The following is a 24,962-nucleotide window of genomic DNA, read 5'->3' as shown; positions in this document are numbered from 1 at the left end:
GAGTATAGTGTTCAAGGATATTGAAATATTCTTCAATTAGAACATTTGTAAATAATGACACCATGCCTAGGTATGACTGTGGTGAAATGAGGCGGAGAGCAAGGATTATGAATGATATTCTGGCTGAAATGTGAGAGGAGATGGGAGTACAGTTTGTTAATGTGTGGAATGAGTTGAGGGACGAAGTGAGCTGTATGGGAGCGATGGACTGCATTTGAGTGGTTATGGTGTGAGTCGCTTGGAGAGACTGCTGCTGGAAGGTAGAGAAGTGAATAGATAGAATGAATCAGATCGAGAGGGGAGTGATGTGGAAGAGCAGGAGAGTAAGACAGGAGAGATTGAAGAAGTGGATATGAATGGGGAAGTGGGTGGTATGAGTATAGAAAATGAGAGAATGGGTGTGCAAGAGGAGCAGGGAAATGGGGAGGCTAAGGGTGGACAGGGGTACACAGCGTGAGAAAGGTGGATGCTCCAAGAGGAGGTGAGAGCATGTGTAGGCAGGAAAGAAATGGGATGACCAGGGATCAAGAGGAAACAGATGGAATTGAAAAGGGTTCTAAAATGAAGAAGCAGAAAGGGAAATGGCCCCAGTCCAGCATGGAGAGATCACATCGAGTGAGTGGTATCAGTGGAACCTAGTTGTAGATCCAGGAATGAGCTGTTGTGTTTGTATACCAATGCTAGAAGTATAAGAAACAAGGCGGATGAAATGGTTGCACTAATTGCGTCTGTTCACCCAAAGATTGTCGGAATAAGTGAGACATGGTTAGATGAAGACGACATCCTGACAGGAATAGAGATGGAAGGGTATGATATGTTTCGTGGGGATAGAAGGGGTAAAAAGGAGGGGGAGTGCTATTGATGATAGAGAAAGAGTTATGTCCATACAAGGTAGAGATGCAAGATGGAAATAGGTCCAGTGGTTTTGAGGCAGTATGGTGTGAGATAGAGGTGAATAGAATCAAATACTTGGTGGGATGTTGTTATAGACCTGGTAATGTGGATATTGGGGATAGTGAAATGTATAGTCAAATTAGCCAAGCAAATAAGAAAAGGGTGATCATTATGGGTGATTTTAATTATGGCAATATAAACAGGAATGAAGAGATAGCAACTGGAAGTAAAGAAAATGAGTTTCTTGAGTTTTTGAGGGATAACTACCTCAGACAGTATGTAACAGAGGGCACACGAGGATTAAGGGTCTTGGATTTGGTCATCTCATCAGAGGATGTAATTATAAATGAGGTGTTAAATCATCCACCAATTAGTGAAAGTGACCATGAGGTGATTACCTGGGTGGTTGCCAGCAGTGCAAGAATCCCTATGAGAAAAGGGTATATGTGGAACTACAAGGGGGGGGGGTGATTATGAAGAGCTCAGGAGACAGCTTGTGGGTGTAGCATGGAATGAGGAGTTAGCTGGAAAAGAGATCAATGCAGCTTGGGGGATTTTCAAAAACTATCTAGTAGATGCAATGTCTAAATGTATTCCAAGGGTGAGAAGGTTAAATAAGGTAGGTGTGAGATGGATGAATAAAGAAATTAAGCATGCGATACAGAGAAAAAGGGCATTGTGGAGGCAGCATAAGAGAAGTGGAAGTAACCAATTTCATGAGGTCTACAAAGACCAGGCAAGGAGGGTGACTTGGTTGGTGAGAGTAGCTAAAGAGAGATAGGAACAGCAGTTAGCTAATGAAGCCAAAAAGAATCCTAGGGAGTTCTTTCGATATGTAGAGAGCAAAAGAAAGAATGATTATGGAAGGATGATATTGATTGGAGGAAATGGTATAAAGACAGCTGTTACAGAATGTGTGGTGGAGATACTTAATGAGCAGTTCATAAAGATCTTTCAATCTTGTGAATATGACTTCATGGAGAGATTGAGAGCAGTTGATGATGGGGAGGAGAGACTGACTGTAAGTGAGCAAGAGGTGTTTGGGGAGTTGAGTAAACTAGATGTAAATAAGGCTGTGGGACTTGATAATATATCACCGCGTATTCTGAAGGAATGTGCCCAGAGAGTTGATACCTGCCTTGACATATTTTTTTAATACGAGTCTTGCACTTGGTCAAGTTCCTAAAGAGTGGAAGGAGGGCAAAATTGTGCCACTTCATAAAGGAGGTGATCGAACTCAAGCATCAAACTATATGTTTGAGGTGTTGTGGTTAAGTTGTTGGAGAAGCTTGTGAGAACTAGGATCCAGAGTTGGGTTGACAACAATGGTATAATCTTTGATGGACAGCATGGATTTGATAAAGGGAGGTCATGTTTTAGTAATCTACTTACTTATTACAATAAAGTGACTGCTTCCTTGGACAGAGGAGAAGGATACACAGTAATATACTTGGATTTCATAAAAGCTTTTGATAGAGTACCTCACGATAAGTTGACAGTCAAACTAGAGCAGATGGGGTTGGATATTAGATTAGTGCATTGGATTGGAGACTGGCTATCTGATAGGTATCAACAAATTGTGTATGGGGGTGCGAAAAGGAAAGTCACTAGTGGAGTGCCTCAGGGGTCTGTTTTATGGCCATTACTATTTAATTTATATATTAATGATATTGGCGATGATTTGGATGGAGATATTCAGTTGTTTGCAGATGATGCAAAGTTGGGACGAACCGTAAAGAGTTGTGAAGATGTTGTGGCCTTGCAAGAAGACTTGAATAAATTGAGTGATTGGGCAAGCAAATGGGGATGTGAGTTCAACGTTGCAAAATGTAAGGTTTTAAAATTTGGAAAACAAAGATGGGATGCAGAATTTATGCTTGGTGAGAATATATTGTTGGAAGTAGAGGAAATAAGAGATCTGGGAGTGATAGTGGATAAGGATCTAAAATTTAGGGGACACATCGCCAAAATTGTGAAGACAACACAAAGACTTCTGGGAATGATGCGGAGGACACTGACGTGTAGAAGTTGGGAGATTCTTGTTCCATTGTATAAGGCTTTGATTAGGCCACACATGGACTATTGGGCCCAGATTTGGTCACCGGGTTTTCAGAAGGATGAAGAGATGTTGGAAAGGGTCCAAAGGCAACTGACTAAGGTAGTTTCTGACCTCTGGAATGTTGAGTATGAGGAAAGATTGAGAAGATGTAATTTGCAGAGTCTGACGGAGAGAAGTAAGAGGGGAGATATGATAGAGACCTACAAGTTGGTAAGGGGTTGTTATAAGATCAATGGTGGAGAAGTTCTACAGAGAATAGTGGGAGATCAGGGGAGAACCAGAGGTCATCCCTGTAAACTGTATAAAGAGGGTGTGAGTAGGGGAGTGAGAGGCAGGTTTTTTCGTGCGGAGTTGTGAATGATTGGAATGCCTTGCCTGAGATTGTGGTGTCTGCAAGGAGTTTGAGTGTGTTTAAGACACAGTATGATGAGATGTGTGTGTGATAAAAGGACCTCCCAGATGAGTCTTTGACTCCATGAGATCTTGGGTAATGATAATAATAATGTCAAAACTGGCTAGAATATCTGATGGACTGATTTAGATTTACAAAATTCTACAAAATGAGTTGAGTATCTTATGAATGAGTTTGAAAATATACCGTATAGTTTTTGTGAAGCTTGGATGAATATTTCGAGAAGAGGTTTGTGTGAGAACTTAGTCGATCTTAATTGACAGAGGAATATCCCACTTATGAATTTTAGGCACAACAGTATAATCTTGAGGTGATGTCATGATTTAAGGGTTTTTCTCTAGATTCTCTTAGAAACCAGTTGCATTTGCAATAGTTTGATTATTTGAAGATCAATTAGGATTGCATTCTGTTTATGAGTGTAGGAGCTTGACACATGAGATTTTGGCATTATAGTGAAGACAGCTTAAGATAACTGTGGAATTTCCTTTGTCTGTTTGAGGATGACTCATTATTATGCAAATTTTTGAGGGCTACCATGTCCATTGAACTAAAATTGCATCTTGTGAGAAGCATACAAATAAAGAGGATGTAGTACATAGTCTATTGTTTCAAGTATAAATTTGGTGACTCTTTCTACACTGGTCATGTCTACTTTTGAATGTGGAGGGGAGTAATAGTAATTGTGAATTCAAAACTTTTACTTAACATGGAAGTTTCTGTGTGATTGAGTTTGTAATTGGAGAGATTTCCAACTGCTTTCTCCAGAGGCAAGGAATGGTTCATTCCATGTCAGAGCTTGTATAAGCAGTTAAACTTCTTTCCCTGAATTCACAAGATTCCTTTGTACCTGTAGCAAAGCTTATGTTGAACAGACTGGAAGAAATTTGATATCAGTAAAAAAAAGAACACGAGTAGAAAAGTGGCTTCACTGCACATTTGTTTAGAACATCCTGAAATAGATTGGTCGTCTTCCTCGATGCCTTATCTAGCTGACCATCTTTTGTTATTTATGTTTAAGGAATCTCCAGAGGTTTATCACATAACAGCTTGATTTCATGTCATGAATGAACTAGTTAATTTTTCACAACATTCAGAAGTCTTTATATGTCTCTGTAACCTATCAGTACTAATTTATTCCAATAATCGAAAGTCCTTTCAGAACAAGGAACATTTATACTTTGTGTGTGTTAAATGATGCATGTGAATGATCTATGTTCAGATTTTTTGTATATTCTCTAATACATTTATCTTCTTGATAAAGCTAGTTATTTACAGAAAAACATGTATAGATTTTGTTTCTTACTATCATAAATCTACAAACAGAATTAAACACTTTGTTTAATGAACTGTCCTTGTAGTTCATTCTCAAAGTCATTAAGTTTTTTTGTAATTTTTCATAATCATGTTGCCATCCCATACCCCAAGGCTGTTTCTGAGAGAATTGCTGAACTACTTAATCTATTGGATTCATTGTGACTTTTCTCTCATTAATAAACTTTCTTCCTTTCTAAGTGCAGCAAAGGATAAACTTATACTTTTACCTTCATTATTGTTTATCAAATCCCCCTCACCCGTGAATTATTTTACTTTGGCTAAACTGGCAGGCTTGCAGCTGTTCATTGTGATAAATATTTCCACAACCTGAACAATATAGGAAATTATTATCCAGCCATAGACAACAATTTTTTAGATAATTTTTAAAAAAAATATCATTAGGACCTTTAAAGTTATTGAGATATGCTCTTTCATTTACATAAATCTTTTTTACTTGTGTTTGTAAATCATATGAAATCAGAATACTCTGATGGTTCAAAAACTATCTAGTGAAATCTGTAGCAATCTTTCCAGGCTGCATATCTAATCAGGTGACAATCAGGTATTATGCTGAGCTGCATACTGTAGAACTTTTACTTACATTACATTGAAATGCTGCCAAAGGTGCATTATACTGATTAAGTTCTCTTCATGCACTAATAAGGTATAACATCTCATGTCTCACAGATCTAGCGAGGTTTTGATTTGATGTTTGCCTATTGGAATCCAAAAGATGATGATAATAATAATATCCCAGTGATAAATATCATGAAATCTAGATTAACCAGAAACTGTCAGATTAAGCCTGAAATATCATAAAAAGGAAGTTGTTTTTGTTTGGCTCTGTATAAATCATAATCAACAATGCACAGTCTTATTTACGGAGGAATATTAACATCTGTGTGCGAGTACTAGACATTACTAAAACTGTTTACCAGTTTTAGCAATATGTCTAATATTTTACACTTAGGCAGATTTATTATTATTATTATTATTATTATTATTATTCAGGCCTCCATGGAGTCAAAAGACTCATCATGGGAGATCCTTCCTAAGAAACACAGTCTATCAAGACTCATCGAGGGGAGGGTCCCCCCCCCCCCAAAGAAACTCAGTCTATCATACCACTCCTTTCATTGACCGTTCTCGCTCTTACCACTCCATCAGGCAATGCATTCCATGGTTCAACTACCCTCCATGCAAAGAAACCACTCCTCACTCTCTTGCTCACAGTTTCCTTTCGTAACTTCTAGGGATGGCCTCGTGTCATCACTCCTTCCCACTGTTCAACCAAGCGAAAGAACTCCCCAATGTCAACCCTATAATCACCTCTCAGCAGTTTAAAAGTCTTAATCATATCACCTCTCCTTCTATCCACCAAACTCTACAGTCCACATTCCCTCAGCTGATCCTCATAACTAACATTGTACAGTCCTGAAACCATCTTTGTTATCTGCCTTTGTACCCTTTCCACAGTTAATTTATCCCCTTCAAATCCTGGGGACCAAATCTGAGAACCATAGTCTAAGTGTGGTCTCATCAGAGACTTATACAATGGAATGATAACCCTTTTATCTCTGCAGGTTAGTGTCCTTCTCATTATTGCAGCAATCCTGTGTATTTACCTTGACCACCTTTGCAATATGTCCCCTAAATTTCAGGTTTCTATCAATCTGTTATAGATTTTATCAGATTCTTCAAACATATCTGGCGTTTTTAAATATTTGAAACATAATTTTGTTTGAAACCCATCAGTTTACAGAATATTCCTTTTAGTGATATACACTTGCTATATTTTTGCTCTTAAAAGTTGACCTGGCATGTTATAACCACAGTTGCTGATGCATCATAAAAAAGAACAGTTTACAAAAGATATATTTCGGTGATTACACCACATTTTTTTATTACTCAGTTATATAAAGCACTGAAATAATAGTTCCTGACAAGTTTCGTAAATCGTAGGATTTACATCTTCAGGGGGTAAATAGTATAACCTAAAGTTTAAACAAGAGAATTAATAAATACAAATCATAACCGTCTGGCTATTCATAAAACTCAAATAACAGAATGCAGATATATAACGTTATTGACGTTGAACAATACTGGACGATATCACGTGTTCTTGTTCTCGTTCATACAGTCCGAGCTCAGATCGAGGTAGATTTTTTATTAGAGCTGACCACACTTGATGGAGAATTAAACCTTGATTTTTATTGCATTGGGTTGGGTTTTTTAGCATATTAGCAGCTTCTTTAAATTTTCTTATATAACTGTTGTTTTCTATGTATGACATCGTCGTTTTTTGCCAGAGTACATCGTGTCCAGTGGAAGTGGTATGGAAAGCAAGACCTGTTTTTTGTTCTCTTTTGTATTGTACATCTTTTTGGTGTTCAGCCATGCGTATTTCTCCAGATCTTCTTGTCTGTCCTACATAGCAAATCCCGCAAGAGCAATGGATTTTGTAGACTCCTGGTTTTTTAAGAGGATGATGAGGTGGTTTTGGTGGATGTAGGAATCTTGAGATTTTTTCCAAAGGAGGGAAGGCTACTTTTATGTTGTGTTTGTTCATTAATTTGGCTAGCTTATCTGTAACATTTTTGATATAAGGAAGCGAGATTGCGTTTTTGTAATCCTGTTTTATTGTGTTGTTAGCTGGAGGCATTTTAAGAATTCTCTTGATGGTGTTTGTTTCATATCCATTCTTTGTGTTAAGTATTTTAATTCTTCATTACATCTTTCTTGTGTGCTGGAGATATTGTATGCTCTGTCTCGAAGAGTTTTAATTAAGCTTATTTTTTGTGAAGAATGGTGGTGTGAGGTTGCATTTAGAAATCTTCCAGTGTTTGTCGGTTTCCTATATACTGAGATAGAGAGTTTACTTTCTTCATTAACTTCTAATAGAATATCCAGAAAAGGAAGTTTTTTATTTTTTTTCTTGTTCTAAAGTAAATTTTATGGTGTTGTGCAAATTGTTGAGATAATCTTTGAAATTGATAAGTTCATCTGTTGTTCCATTGAATATGATGAAAATATCATCCACATAGCGTAGCCATATTTTTGGTTTTTTATGGTAATTCTTAAGAACATTGTTTTCAAATTTTTCCATAAATAGGTTTGCTAATACCGGTGATAATGATGAACCCATGGCCAGTCCTTATTGTTCCCAGATTCTATCTTTATAGGTAAAAAAGTATTGTTTATACAGTGTTTAAAAAGATTCAAGATGTCCGGAGGGAAGAAGTCTTCTAGAAGATTCCAAATTTCTTGTCTCGGGACGTTTGTAAACAAGCTGATAATGTCGAGACTTGCTAAGATGTCTGTTGGACCAGTATGTATATCTTTCACTTTTTCTATGAAATGTTTACTATTTTTTATGAAGGAAGATGTTTTTCCTATATGTTGTGAGATCATGTTGGTGAGGTATTTCGCCAAGTTGGAAGTTGGTGAATCTCTTCCATCTACTATTGGTCTTAAAGGTATATCTGTCTTATGGATCTTTGGAACACCATATATTCTTGGTATCAAAGGATGTTTTGATTGTAAGTATTTTTTAAGTTCTTCCATCTAGAGAGGCACTTTTTTTTATTAGATAATTTGTTTTTTTGTGTGTAGGCCAAGTCGGGTCTCTGTCTATGGGTTTGTAGACTCCTGGTTTTTTAAGAGGATGATGAGGTGGTTTTGGTGGATGTAGGAATCTTGAGATTTTTTCCAAAGGAGGGAAGGCTATTTTTATGTTGTGTTTGTTCATTAATTTGGCTAGCTTATCTGTAACATTTTTGATATAAGGAAGCGAGATTGTTTTTGTAATCCTGTTTTATTGTGTTGTTAGCTGGAGGCATTTTAAGGATTCTCTTGATGGTTTTTGTTTCATATCCATTCTGTTGGAGGATTTGTGTTAAGTATTTTAGTTCTTCATTACATCTTTCTTGTGTGCTGGAGATATTGTATGCTCTGTCTCGAAGAGTTTTATTGAATCCTTAAAATACCTCCAGCTAACAACACAATAAAACAGGATTACAAAAACGCAATCTCGCTTCCTTATATCAAAAATGTTACAGATAAGCTAGCCAAATTAATGAACAAACACAACATAAAAGTAGCCTTCCATCTTTTGGAAAAAATCTCAAGATTCCTACATCCACCAAAACCTCCTCATCATCCTCTTAAAAAAAAAACCAGGAGTCTACAAAATCCATTGCTCTTGCGGGATTTGCTACGTAGGACAGACAGGAAGATCTGGAGAAATACGCATGGCTGAACACCAAAAAGACGTACAATACAAAAGAGAACAAAAAATGGGTCTTGCTTTCCATACCACTTCCACTGGACACGATGTACTCTGGCAAAAAACGACGATGTCATACATAGAAAACAACAGTTATATAAGAAAATTTAAAGAAGCTGCTAATATGCTAAAAAACCCAACCCAATGCAATAAAAATCAAGGTTTAATTCTCCATCAAGTGTGGTCATTTCTAATAAAAAATCTACCTCAATCTGAGCTCAGACTGTATGAACGAGAACAAGAACACGTGACATCGTCCAGTATTGTTCAAAACGTCAATAACGTTATATATCTGCATTCTGTTATTTGAGTTTTATGAATAGCCAGACGGTTATGATTTGTATTTATTAATTCTCTTGTTTAAACTTTAAGTGATACTATTTACCCCCTGAAGATGTAAATCCTACGATTTATGAAACTTGTCGGGAACTATTATTTCAGTGTTTTATACAGGGTGTCCCAAAATTCACGCAAGATTTAAATTTAGCGCCATTTGTGCAGTAAAGTGTTGCCAACGAGAAAAAAAAGACAGCGTGACAGCTGACAGTTCAGGGTTATTAAAAATGGAGTGCTACACGAAAGAACAACACATTTTCATTATTGAGCAATATTTTAAAATTAATGAAGGTTTGGCAGCTACAGTTCGCAATTTTCGTACAAAATATGGTCGGAATAGTGATTTAACTTCTTCAACTGTGAAAAGATTAATTAAAAAATTCAAGGAAACTGGATCAATTAGTGATCTTATACACTCTGGCTGTCCTTCAACAAGTCGTTCAACAGAAAACATTGAAGCAATTCCTGAAAGTGTTGCTGAGAGGCCAGGAATATCAATTTGGCACCGTGGTCTTGAAGTGGGCATTTCAAGAAGCTATCTACACTGTATTCTCACGAAAGATTTGCATCTTTTTGCTTACAAAGTTCAATTAACTCAAGAACTGAAGCCTACTGACCACACACAGCGAAGAGAGTTCGTTGAATGGATTACGGAACAACAAGTGGATGCTTATTTTTCGAACAAAATCATCTTCAGCGATGAGACTCATTTTCATCTTGATGGCTTCGTTAATCGACAAAATTGTCGCATCTGGGGTTCAGAAAATCCATGAGTGATTGTTGAGAAACAAATGCATCCACAATGTGTCACTGTTTGGTGCGGATTTTGGGCTGGAGGCATCATCGGTCCATTTTCTTCTTCGAAAATGCGGCTGGTAAGGCAATAACAGTTAATGGTGCTCGCTATCGCGACATGATAATCCAGTTTTTTGTGCCTAAATTGCAAGATATGGATGTGGACGACATGTGGTTTCAACAAGATGGTGCCACATGCCATACAGCCCGAGAAACAATTCAATTATTGCACGAGTCATTTCCTGGTCGTGTAATTTCCCGTTTTGGTGATCAGAATTGGCCGCCCAGATCATTTGACTTAACGCCGTTGGACTTTTTTCTTTGGGATTTTTTGAAGTCTAAGGTTTATGCCAACAAGCTCACGACCACCCACGCCTTAAAGGAAGAAATTGAGCGCTGTATCAACGAAATTCAGCCACATTTATGCAAAACGGTCATGGAAAATTTCAACAAAAGAGTGCGTATGTGCCAGCAAAGCTGTGGAGGCCATTTACCCAATATGCCATTCCATGCATAACCCTATACTGTATACTTTATGAATCAATAAGAAATTACAGTTTTTAATTAAAAACCTGTGTTTTCTATTAAAATTACTTCTTGCGTGAATTTTGGGACACCCTGTATAACTGAATAATAAAAAAAATGTGGTGTAATCACCGAAATATATCTTTTGAACCAATTAGCCACAGAAGTCTACGCCTGCAAGAACGGTTTACTTCATCACTCTGCCATCAGCATTCATTATTCTTCACACAATCATTCTTCCTTGTAATCATCACATAACAAAAAGAGCACTTTGAAATTTCATTTCACTTGCTTGGCTGATTTCCTTTCATGTGATTTTGCTTTCTTTACCATGACCTTCCTTGCCTATATTGTATGCTGAAAACCTGTCTCTTCATTGTCCCTTGACTAGATATTTTTTGTTTATAGGTTTCACTTAATGATGTTCTACTGAATTCCTGTTTATGTGGAGGGGGATCTCCCAGCAGTGGTGCTGATTTTTTTTTTTTTTAACTTGTCTTCCCATATTCTTTACTCTAATTCTCCTGATTTTTTTTTCTACCTTCTTGTACTCCACCATCATGAATTTGGTTAGAATATTTGGTATTTATAAATCTGGTAGTTTATGAATGATACATAATAACTTGGCATTTATTCTTTCATTTTGATTAGCTTATCATATTTCTGTAGATCCTTAAAAATTAGAGAATAGAACCATCGCACAAATTTGGTCACCTGGACTCCATGGGGTATTGGGATAATAATAATCACTGAAATCCAATGCCTTGCCACAATTGTGGTGGGACCTGTGGACATCTCCTGGTATGGGTGGATCCTAGTGATGTGTGTGCACTGCTTTGGACTCTGCTTCTACAAGATAGGAGGTTCTGGATGTATCTTAGAAGATCAATTATCTACTGGGCTGATCCACAAGGGTCATCAGTTTTGCTGTAAGTATTCTCCTTGTGGTTTGCAGAGAGGTTCTAACTCTTGATGTGGTGCTGTTAAGTCATTTTTGGTGGTCCTGACAATTCCATGAGCAGAACCAGCGCATAATGATAGTGGATATTGTTGCTCTATTGTGTATTGTTTTGGAATAACACTCAAAGCAACTTAGGTTATGATACCATTGTATATCTCTTAATTGTGTTTTCTGGCCAATTTGCATGATTTTCAGGATGAAAAATCAGAGTTTCTAGGTGAAAGAAACTACCACTTTTATGGGACTCCATAGTGGATGTGTGGGAGAACACTGAAATCTCCCTGATTTTGAATGTGAATTCTTCATTCTCAGATTTATCAGGGAGGGCTCTTAACAAAGCGCTACCAGTTACAGAAATCACAGAGAAAGCAAATGATATGGGATGGGGAAAGGCTACTAACAAAGCTTTAGAAATCTACTACAAGTGGCGAGTGAATTTTCAGTCTCTTTCTAAATACAGCTATATTGGCTCGGTATGTAGATATGTTCATATTATTTACTGACTGAATTCTGAGAATTAGAAAAAACAAATTAATTTAATTAACACACAACATATTTTGTTGGAATGCCGACTTCTTCAGGTATGAGAACATTAAAAGCAAACATAAGAAACATTGTACCACTACAATAACAGACTTTGAACTGAAGCTACAGTCCAGGGCTAAAGTTCTATTGTTAGGTATATGCGAGCGTGTGACTTCACGAGTGCACCAGTATCTGATAGCAGAGCTATGTGAGTCTGGCAAACTATAACTAAGGTTATTCATTATTTGTGTTCACTGAGAACAGGACATGGCTTGAGAGGGCACTTGCTCTGGTTCTACTATAAGCGATGTCTCTCTGATGTTCTTCGAGACGCAGGAGGATGGACTTCTCAGTTTGGCCATAATATGGCTTCCCACAGTCGTATTATTTTATATACACCTGGAAACTGAAGATGGTTGTGAGCCTGTTTTGGTTGGCTTAGAATCAAACTGAGTTTAGGAAGAGTGGAAAAGCACGTTTTTATATTAATTTTTTTTTCAAAATTCTTCTTAGAAAGAAGATATGAAAGAAATATAACACTGATAGATACCAGCATGCATCCTCACACCACTATCCGGCACAGAAGTTATGTATCATCTTCACTCTAGCTCATTGTGCCAGGTCTGTATTGTCAGATGAGGAGCAGCTGAAAAATGAACTATAATATCTCAAAAGAACCTTCACAAATAATGGCTACTCTTCAAAAACTATCGATAAACAACTATACCGCCATCCTCAAAACAACACAGGACAACCCCAAGGGTTATATCTCTTTACCTTACATCGGCTTGCTCTCCTGGAAACTAAGGAGAATTTTGAAAAAATTTAATATAAAAACATGCTTTTTTATTTAATTATTTTATTTAATTTAATTTAATTTTATTTAATTTATTTTATATTAAAAATTTAATATAAAAAACGTGAGTTCGCAGATGTTCAGGGTGTGGCTTACGGCAACGGCGAACTCACGCTGCTGAATAAAGGACTGAACTACGCAATAGCGCCCAAAAAGGTAAACAAATTAGATTTTATCTACCACATTGAAAGAGGCATCAGATCCCTACCTAACAACATAGCAGACAAAATACGACTAGAAACCAGTAATGTCCTAAATACCAAGAAAACCATACAGAACAACCTGACTAAAACAGAATTAGCAGCAAATAAATCATTAAAAGCCAAACAAAACATAATAATGAAAGCTCATAAAGGCAGTGCCACTGTTGTCCTTGACAGGTCAACATTCATACTGCAAATGAACCAACTAGTAGCCGCTAACAACACATATAAAATGGTAAATTATAACCCAACAAAAAGGATAAAGGACGAAACAGAAAAACTACTAAAGTCCGTCGCTTCTTGGCCACCAGACACAGTTAAAAAAACTCAAACCCCACTACGACCCCCCCCCCCCAGAATATATGGGGTTCCGAAAATACACAAACAAAATGTGCCCCTTCGACCAATAGCGGAAGGAATAGACAGTCCCAATTACCACTTAGCCAAGAAATTAGCGGCAACACTCAAGGAGTTGGTAGGTCATTCCCCCTCCTACATAAAAAACACACAACACTTTATAAACATAATCAAAAACATAACACTCGACAAAGACGACTTATTAGTCAGTTTTGACGTTTCTGCCCTTTTCACTAATGTCCCCATCAATGACACAATTCTCCTACTAATTTCTGCCCGACATTACGGCCCTCTTTGCCCACGTACTAAAGTCCAGTTACTTCGTGTGGCAAAACAAATTCTACCTACAAAAGGAAGGTACAGCCATGTGCTCACCATTATCCACCCCCAATCGCGAACTTCTACATGGAAACCTTTGAGCAAAGGGCTCTTGATTCCGCCACGCTTCGACCGACAATCTGGCTCAGATATGTTGACGACGTGTTCGCGATCTGGCCGCACGGGCGACAAACGCTAAACACATTCCTCAGCCACCTAAACAAACAACACGAATGCATACAATTTACCATCGAAATCGAAAACCAAAATTCACTCCCGTTCCTAGACACACTAGTTACACGTCTTCCTTCAGGCAGTCTATCCTTCACGGTCTACCGAAAACCGACACACACGGGCCAATACATACATGCGAATTCATACCACCACCCAGCACAAAAATATGGAGTCATAAACACCCTCAAAAACAGAGCCACAACTATTTGCTCTAACCAGCAAGCCCTGAAACAAGAACTAAAAATCATTAGTGACACATTCATAAACAATGGCTATAACAAAAATACTGTCAATAAAATACTCTATAAAACCACAACAAAAACGAATCTAGATTACAGTAAAACCATAGCCATCCCATACATTAAAGGGTTATCAGAAAAAATCAACAGAATCCTACAACATTATAACCTCAATGCCACCTTTAAACCACCCACTAAACTTAAAACCATATTCAGCTCCTGTAAGGATCCTCTCCTCCCATTAGCACATACTGGAGTCTATTGCATCCGCTGCACCTGTAACTTACCGTACATTGGTGAAACAGGACGGACAATCCCTATACGCAAGAAAGAACACATTAAATATAACCATTATGGTGAAGCAGGCCTCTCAGACCATGCACTTAACACCTTACACCAAATCAACTGGAAAAGCACCTGCTCCTTACACCGCACAAAAACATGGTACGAAAGAAAATTTAAAGAATCCTGCGAAATCCTAATAAACCACCCAAATATCAACAATAAAGATGGTATGAAAATTCCAAGGATCTGGATGGCACACATTCAGCCAACCTAATATGAAAGATTCAACATAAGTCAGGACTCTAGCCAATCCGCTAGTATTAGAAACCTTTCTACTCCAACTGGCTGGAATGATGTTAATATACGTATATAGTAGACAACACAAATAATAGGACTCTAGCGTTGATGTATATTTTTTTTTTCTCCACCAGAGGTCAGGCCAACAATTATGGTAGCAGTTAGTCAGTGTCTTTAACGAACCAGTATGATTGTAGTATAGCTTGTTTCTTGTGTATAATTGTACGCTCCAGAAGATGACCTTGACATAAAGGTCGAAACGTCGATTTGTAAAATTTTAGTAATATTAAACTAAAGTTTTTATTCAAACACGGTAGTTGTCTCCATAATTTCCAAAAATGCATTCGGATCACCGTGCAAGCCTAAAAGAAAGGAGAAAAGTAATATAGTGTAATTATATACTTAAACATTTTACATAATAAAAAGAAAACTTTTTAATATTGTTGAATAAAAATGGTAATTATCTTATAAAAGGTGAGTCAGACAATTCATGTGACTGACATTATATTGTGAAAAATGAGTCTGGTGAGCACTTTCTTGACACAGTGACTACTGTCAAGAAATGATAATAGTGCAAAACTGAAGAACTGTAAGTATTAATGGCATACATCTTGAACACCTGTAAAGGAAAGGATATTTCTGTATAATTATGTGGTAAGGAGTAGCAAGAATTAAAGAATGTATTTCTCAGAATAACATTTTATTTTTATTTTTTTTAAATATCACCTATAAAAAATATTTATATAAATTAGACTGGTACTATTCTTGAGTAAATATTTTTTATGGCTAGTAGATTTAACTTAATTTCTGGAGCCCTCACTGCTAATATGCTATCTTTTTTAATATGTTTTAGAGGTCAACTTCCTGTTGGGAAATATCCTTTATCAAGAAGGATTAGCCAGATCCTCAGTCTGTGAATAAATCCCATTCAGGAAATTGACTTCAAAGAATACCTGCAGTTTGTCTCTGTACATTAAACTTCTCTAGAGGAGTCATATCAGAATGAAAACTGCTTAATATTTGATGAATAAAATTCACTATGGATTATACTTTGATAATATTTTTATAATTTTTATCCATGTACTTCTCCATACATTACACATAAGCAATAGTTTTTTCTTTTCTTTAAAGTTGTATAGTCAGGATCTTAATGAAGTTTATCTTATGCCGCTATCATGTACATGTAATTCATAGCTTATACATATTCGCTGTTGAGTTCTTCCAGTGTCTATTCTGCTTGTTTAATTTGAAAGTCATACTGAAGATGCACTTTATACTTGGGTGAAAATTCTGTACTTACATAATAGTAAGTATAGACCATAGTGAGTTTTATTAATAGAATTATGATTTACATTGCCATCTGTCATGTTATCCTTGATGTTTTTGATGATGATATACTCTGAATCGAATCTAGCAGCAACAGCCATAAGAGCTTCGTGTGTAGGGATGATATTCTAGGCAAGGAACATGATCCCCCCCCCACCACCACCACCATCTCCAACTTGTTGAAAGCAGCTATTTCATCTAACGTGTCAGGTTCTGTTTCCCCTAAATCTTTTGGGATGTTTCAAGAATAAAAAGAAGAATGTACACACAAGACACATAAATGCTATGTGAACACAAGGACTACATCCGTTTTCACAAGTACAGCCATTCTGGTCTTGCAGACCATGCTCTGGATACACGCCACAGAATACGGTGGAAGAAAGCTACAGTAATACACCGTAGCAAATACAACTTTGAAAGACTATTTGTGGAATCAGCCTCAGCCCTAAAAAAAACTCTCCAAACCTCAACAAATTTGGTCGTATGCGACTGCCCCAAATTTGGGAGGCTTACATCAGCAGACCTTCAGCCCCAACGGCCAAGAACACCTACTTAACCTGCTAGAGGGCACCATCAGGACTTTTAGGAGAACAATAGCTTCATCTCTTCATTTTCAGTTACTGTGTTGTATTGCCTACGTGCACGTGCTTTTTTTTTTTTTTATTTACTTTTCACTAAATTGCATAAAAATTCATCATACAGTTATCGTGATTTTGCTCTTTGTTCATTAGTTTATGGAAACCAATGTCACTAACAAATATATAAGTCAATTGTTAATTGACCCATCAGTTATCTGGCCAACAAATTGATTTTAGTTGATTGAATAATTGAACGATTACTGTAATTTGATCAGCTAAGTGTCATGTCATAAATTAAAGATGCCAAGAAATTACCATATTTTTCCATGTATAAGACAATACTTTTTTCTAAAATTTTTAGACCAAAAATTGGGGATTGTCTTATACAGGGGGATGGGGGGGATAGCCAGTTGAGATACCTGCGGTTGGTGTGGCGAAACTGCCAGTACCTTGTCTCCGCAAACAGGCTTCCACCAATCACCAGCCTTTGTTAACTCTATCGATTGATCATTAACGGCTGATTCTGAATAAACCAAACAGAACTCCGAAAGCATTCATATGTCTGCAACTCGTTGGTGGGGTAAGTTAATGCATTAACAATATTTTGAGCACTAGCCCATAAAAATGTCTGAAAATAAAAAACGATGAAGAAAATGATATGCCTGGAACCCAGAGTTATGCATGATTTCTTAGTATGTATCTTAAAAATATTACCTAATTACTAAATATACTTTGATTATCTAAAAAAAAAATATCAAACATGTTCTGTTTTGTGTTTAAAATATTGATTTCTTAATTTTGGTTTCGAAAAACTAGGATTCGTCTTTACACGACAAAAAATGGTATATTCTTGGTTTCATTCTTTATCCAAGTGTAAGCAAACTGTACATATACTTGTGGATATGTATAATGCTATGCATTATGGGAAGGGCCACTACCCAGACAGGTTTTGACCTTTATTGAGGTTGTCAGTGGGAGCGAGACCCAGAAGTGATACCAAGGTTGAAATAATGCAGTGTCATATTTACCTGTACGAGTAGCCAAAAAGGTGTTGCACCTTATTAGTAAAATACTCTGGATTAGAGATAGATGTTGAAAATTTTCTCACTTGGTTATATTATAACTTAAAAATGTGAGAAATTATATTCTTGGCATTTTTTTTTTTTTTTAATCCTTTATCCAAGTGTAAGCAAACAAAGTTTGCATGTGAAGTCACGTCACGACTGGGGCTACTTGTAGACCTTGATATCACTTCTGGTTCTGGTTCCCACTGACAAGACCTCAGTAAAGGTCTAAACCAGTCTGGGTAGTCCCATCACTTAATGCATAGTATCATACATATCCTCAAGGATATGTGCATTGTATTATGGGATACTAAGGCAATCGATGTGAAGTCATTATCCTCTATATACAAGTAGCCCAGTCACGAAGGGACTTCATGCAAACGTTTTTTGCATACACTTGGATAAAGAATGAACGATGCCAAGAATATAATTTCTTGGCATCTTTAATTTATAGTATAACCAAGTGTGTGTGTGGGGGGGGGGAGTATGTTGCCAGGCCTATCCTCATTTCTAACACAACATCCAAGTGTGAATAGTATTTATGGGTGCACCATACAAGGGTGAGAATTAAGGCATTGGTCCGTCTAGTTATCCTCTCAGCTATCTAGCCTTGACTTTAAAGTAACTCTCCCTAACAAAGAATCAAATTGGATTGTTTTAAAAATAAGAATAAAATTAGTTGACCAATGCATTGGTAGATTTTATCATTTTCAGAAAGATTTCAGATACGCTTCATGTTTATTTAACCATATTGAAACTTAATCTGCAAATGGCAGCGATGATAATTCCACCTCTTAGAAAGCATGCAAAAGTGTTTTTAACAGTAGATTCATGGAAGAGTGTTTATCCACTCATTTCTGACTTCATAATTTTATACAGCTAGTACGAGGGTTTTTTTGAAAAGTTTGGTAAATTTCCAATAGATGGTGACACAATTCATTCATACCATTGTCGGCATGTATCATCTTTTTCATGATCTCTGCCAAAATTTTAGCCATGTATGAAGTGTAGTTCTCGTTTGGCAAACATTTAAAATGGCCATGTTTGCATTTTCATAAAAATGGAGAAAAACGAGTTTCTTGCAGTGATAAAACACTTTTATTTGAAGAAGTGGATGGCCGCGCAGATCAAAGCCGAGTTAGATGCAGTTCATGGGGACTCTGCACCAGCATTAAAGACTATTTAATTTTCGATAAACTCGTTTAAACATGGTCGTAAGTCCATCTAAGATGAAGCGCGCTCCAGACACCCGGCTGAGATCACTGCGAAGGAAATGACTGACAAAATCCATGGTATCGTTATAGAAGACCACCAAGTGAAAGTGCTTGAGATTGCTGAGATTGTATGCATTTCAACTGAATGGGTGTATAATATCCTGCATGAAAAAGCTGTGTGCATGATGGATGCCGTGATTGTTGACTGTCGATCAAAAACGCATTTCAACTCTGTGTTTGTCGATGTTTAATCGCAATTTGCAGGATTTTTGCATCGATTCATGACTGTAGATGAAACTTGGATCCATCACTACACACCTAAGTCCAAGGATTATTCCAAACAGTGGACAATGCCCGGTGACAGAACACCGGAAAAAAAGCAAAGACTGTTTTTGTCAGCTGGAAAGGTGATGGCAACTGTTTTTTGGTATTCCCAAGAAATTATCATGATAGACTATTTTTGAAAAGGGTAAGACAATAACAGGAGTCTATTATGCATCATTGTTGGACCATTTAAAAGAACTGAAGAAAAAACGGGCAAGATTGGCTCACAAAAAAGTGCTCTTTCGTCATGGCAATGCACCGTCTCGCACATCGGCCGTCGCAATGGCAAAATTGCACAAACTGAGGTGTTTGAATTGGTTCCACATCCACTGTATTCTCCCGACTTGGTCCCATGTGACTTGTTCCCAAACTTAAAAATTTGGCTCAGTGTGAAAAAATTTTCTTCGAATGAGGATGCCATTAAGGCTGTCGATAACTATTTTGCACAATTTGACAAATCCTACTTTTTTAGATGGGATGAAAAAATTGAAAACTCGCCAGACCAAATGTGTCGACTTCAATGGAGACTGTGTTGAGAAGTAAAGGTGATTTTTTCCCCAAAAAAAATGTGTTTAACTTGTTTTTTACCAAACTTTTCAAACATCCCTCAAATAATGTACTCGAAAATTTTAAATATACTTTGTGCATTAATAGATGGTGTAGTAAAGAAGTCACAATAATAAATCAACAAAATCAATTGTTTATCTGCATTAAATATCTGAAACCATCTCTCTCTCTCTCTCTCGCTCTCTCTCAGAAGCTTGGATATTGCAGTATTCATTGTAAATGACTTGCAGATGCACCAAGTATGTGTAGAATAAATGGAGAATAAATAATACTTAAAAAAAAATGGCATTTTTTAATTTATTATTATTATTATTTTTTTTTGGTATTATTAAACTTTTATCCAAATAGTATTATTAAAACATTTAAGGAATAGAACAACGTAGTTAAGGATATAAATTAAATTAAACTTTAATAAATATTTTCCGATATTTCGGCAACGTCACGTTGCCATTTTCTAAAGGAACTTACAAAAAAGTTACTTGCACGTAGGCACTACAACACAGAAACTGGGAATGAAGAGATGAAGCTATTGTTCTTCTAACAGTCCTGATGGTGCCCTCTAGCAGGCTAAGTAGGTGTTCTTGGACGTTGGGCTGAAGGTCTGCAGATGTAGGCCTCCCAAATTTGGGGCAGTCGCATACAACCAAATTTGTTGAGGTTTGGAGAATTTCTTAGGGCTGGGGCTGATTCCATAAAGAGTCTTTCAAATTTGTATTTGCTACGGTGTGTCACTGTAGCTTTCTTTCACCGTATTCTGTGGCATGTATCCAGAGCATGGTCCGCAAGCCCAGAATGACTGTATTTGTGAAAACGGATGTAGTCCTTGTGTTCCGAAATTCTGATATTCGCTGTCCTGCCTGTTTGGCCAAAGTAAGACAGTTTACAACTGCAAGGGACTTGGTAAACACCAGGTAGGTCTAGGGGAAGTGGTTGGTCTGCAGATGTAGGCCCTAAGAAATTCTCCAAACCTCAACAAATTTGGTTGTATGTGACTGCCCCAAATTTGGGAGGCCTACATCTGCAGACCTTCAGCCCAACGGCTAAGAACACCTACTTAGCCTGCTGGAGGGCACCATCAGGACTGTTAGGAGAACAATAGCTTCATCTCTTCATTCCCAGTTTCTGTGTTGTAGTGCCTACGTGCACGTAACTTTTTTGTAAGTTCCTTTAGAAAATGGCAACGTGACGTTGCCGAAATATCGGAAAATATTTATTAAAGTTTAATTTATATCCTTAACTACGTTGTTCTATTCCTTAAGTGTTTTAATAATGCATAACCAACGTATAAGCCTGTCTACGAGTATCCAAATAGTAGTCAATTTTGCAATGTTTAATGTTGTAAGAAATCATACCTACCTTCTGGTATGACTCAATTTGATTTTTTTTTTAATATTAGAAACTATGATTAAATTTGTTATTCATAATTCTTTATATGTTTCTCTTTTTAACTAATATTCTAATTTATGCAAATATGATTGAGTACTAACTTAAGTGTTGGCTATTGATTTTGTTGATTTATTATTGTGACATTTTCATAGTCTTATCATTGGAAAATGATCTGAAATCCACTGTCTACATGCTACACCCACTAACATTTTTGTGTCTTTTCTGGCTGATTTGCTTCTATGTAGGATGAAAAACTAGAGTTTCTGGACAAATCCTGCTACCTCCATATAAGATCAACTAATTCACTAGTTAAGTCCATATAAATATTCCTCTCATAATGACTCCCTGAGTTCTTTTCCATTTAGAGAGTACACTATCCCATATTACAGCTTTCAACTGCAAAGTCTCACATTTAATGGAAAAAGTACTGATAGTATCATTAGCATCTTCAAGAATCATTCAGATTCTTGAAGATGCTATCACTTCAAAACACTTATCTGAAACCACACACATGTATGTGATAATGCAAAGTTGGGATAAACTATGAGGATAAGAGCAGATGTTCTGGTCTTACAAGAAGACTTGAATAGATTTAGTGATTGGGGATGGTTGTGGGGATGACAATTCAATGCTGCAAAATGTGAGGTTTTAAAATTTTGGAAACAAAGATGGGATGTAGAATTTACGCTTGGTGGGAATATATTATTGGAGGTGGAGGAAATAAGAGATCTTTGGGTGATAGTGGATAAGGATCTAAAATTTAGAGGACACATTGGGTTGTGAGGACAACACAATGAATTTTGGGAATGATGCAGAGGATACCAACTTCTAGAAATAAGGAGATTATGATTTCATTGTATAAGGCTTGATTAGGTCACATGGTATAGACTACTGGGCACAGATTTGGACACCTGGTTTTCCAGAGGTAATTGACTAAGGTAGATTCTGATCTCTGGAATGTTGAATATGAAGAACAGTTGAGAAGATGCAATTTACAGAGTCTAGTGGATAGGAGGAAGAGGGGTGATATTATAGATACATACAAGTTGGTAAAGGATTAATGTTGTAGTGAATTCATAAAATAGTGGGAGATTGGGGGGAGAACATGAGGTCATCCCTGGAAGCTGTAAGGGAATGGAAAGCAGATTTTTCATTGGAGAGTTATGAATGATTGGAATGCATTGTCTGAGAGTGTGGTGTCTGCAGAGAATTTGAGTGTGTTTAAGGTGAGTTATGATGAGCTTTGTGTGTGTGTATAAATAAAGGGACTCCCTAGATGTGTCTTTGACTCCATGGTGGTCATAGGATAATAATATATATTTCTGGTACTACATAACAATTATGATTTCTAAGTGTTGAGAAAACATGACTGATATCCTGATTGGTCTACTCCCCTGAGCATTCTTATTTGTTGGCCTTGGCTGTTGGGTTGGTTGGTCTCTGTTGAGATTGAATAGTGGCCTCTCCCAGATTTTTTGGCGGTAGCTTATAATCATATGTTCTAGTTATGGATGTTTGTTCATGCTGAAGCTAAGTTATTTGAATATCTTTAATTCTCTAATCTGTTTTTCTATAGCAAAATGATTCCCCTCCCCACGCACACTTTTCATTATCAAAATCCCATGCAGCTGAACAGGATTTTGTAGATGCCTGATGCTTGTATAGGAGAGGAGGTATGTGGCTTGTGTTGGGTACAGGAACAGATGAAGAATGCTGGTTTTCTAATAGCTATGAAGGTTGTAATTTGGTTATAATATTATGATTTGTTATATTTTTATTATTATTGAGATTATATTGCTATGGCCCCTTTTTTGTTGGTAGCAGGTAGAGAAATGGTTTTTTTTACATGAATTATTGCTATTGGAAAAGTGTGCTTTTTTCAGGAAGGTTAGTTTTTAGGCAGTTTTTGGTAAGGGTTTTAATAACTCCATATGGTTGGCAGTGATAGTTGCAGAGTAACCTGAGATTTCACACCATATAGTCAGACACCATTCTTGACATTGTTTCTTGGCTATTAATTTGTCCGAAACATTTTAGACACTGGAGTAACTAACTGCCCAGATCTCCACATTATTAGGTCAAAAATTCTAAAACATGTCCCAGATTCCAAGCATTACTGATTTGGAAATTTTTATTATTTAAAATTTTGTTTCTTGAGCAGTTAAAGAAGTCACAGTTCAAAAATTCTTATATCAAAGCATATAGTAGAATAAAGTGATTTGCCATAATTAGTTTTATTATGCTGTGAAATACAGAAAATTTTTTTCTAGTATCTGCTGTTTTATTGTATACTAAATTTTGAACGAAGATTAATCTTTATTTATTAGGACCGGTCATTGACATGTAATATTGCTACTAGCCCTCTAGAGAATCTCAGATTTCCTCTTGAACAACAACTTTTGGATATTATGAGAACAGCAGATAATTCAGATCATTACAAAGGTAGATATGAATTGATTTATTTCTGTAGCGACATATGTTGAATTCCCATATGCATATTATAAAGATTGTTGAATACTTATTATTAATAGCAAACATATTCAGATGCTTAACGAGTAATTTAAATACATTTCACTTCAAGTTAACTTGGCCTCTGGTCTTTTGCTCTTATTGCATAAGTTTTAACAATTATTTTATCAGAATCGTTATTAACCACCTTACTGGTCATTATGGATCAAATACGCATCCTCATATGCTTCGTATCCATCAAATATTTCAAGGTAATGTTAATGGTATTACAATTTTAATATACACTTCACATCCTGATGTCTTGGCGGGTAACGTGGTTAAGGGAAGTGCTCCATTATTACTGAAAAGTACAGAAGTATTTCTAACATAAATTTAAACATTTTATCAAATAATATAACAGAAATGGACTAAATCACCATAATGTCATCCTCTGGTCTTCCAATGAGTCCAAAGATTCATCGAGGGAGGGCACTTACTCCACAACTCTTTGTCTCTGCCACTCAATCCACCAACTACAACGGACCGCAACAACCATCATCTACACCAACACCATCTACCGCCCACCACCACCACTATTACTACTAGTATTTTTCAGACAATCACAAACATCCATGACCCCGGCGGGATTTGAACCTGCAGCCTTTTAGCTGGAGTGCGGATACTCTAATCACTTGGCCAACCAGGCTGGCATTAGACAATTAAAAATTAAACAAATTAAAATTAGACATCAGATGTCATAGTAGCTGGGGATGGCTCCCCCCTCCCTCTTTATATATATATATATATAGTTTTTTACGTTAAAGATACCAAGAAATTTTTGGTATCTTTAACATAAAAATTGTTTTAATCCTTTTCCCAAGTAAGCAAAACAAAGTTTTGCGTATGAAAAATATATTCACATTTGAGCTACTTGTATATAGAGGCTAATGACTTCATATCACTTGCCTTAGCATGTATCCCATAATGCAAAGCACACCCCCTTTCGGGCATATATAATGCTATGCATAATTGAAGGGGTCACTACTCAAACTGGTTTCGACCTTTATTGAGGTCTCATCAGTGGGAGACAGACCTGGGAGAGATACAAAGGTTGAAGTAATGCAGAAGTCATATATATCTCCTATACAAGTAGACAAAAG

General features: G+C 36.7%; 1 protein-coding gene across 2 annotated transcripts in view; it reads left to right on the top strand.

The window, feature by feature from the left end:
* Positions 1-24,962, top strand: part of LOC150107267 (cytoplasmic polyadenylation element-binding protein 2-like) — a 267,241-nt gene that overhangs the window by 58,022 nt on the left and 184,257 nt on the right. For both annotated transcript variants that reach the window (XM_090391770.1, XM_090391771.1), the window contains exon 2: positions 23,682-23,796. In XM_090391770.1, the coding sequence (XP_090247896.1) occupies positions 23,682-23,796 (115 nt within the window). The remainder of the gene's footprint in view (positions 1-23,681; positions 23,797-24,962) is intronic.

The sequence above is a fragment of the Typopeltis vanoorti genome, chromosome 4, assembly GCF_054136105.1.
Source record: "Typopeltis vanoorti isolate ZY-2024b chromosome 4, IOZ_Tvanoo_1.0, whole genome shotgun sequence".
Lineage (NCBI taxonomy): Eukaryota > Metazoa > Arthropoda > Arachnida > Uropygi > Thelyphonidae > Typopeltis > Typopeltis vanoorti.
This window is presented reverse-complemented; position numbering and strand designations above follow the sequence as displayed.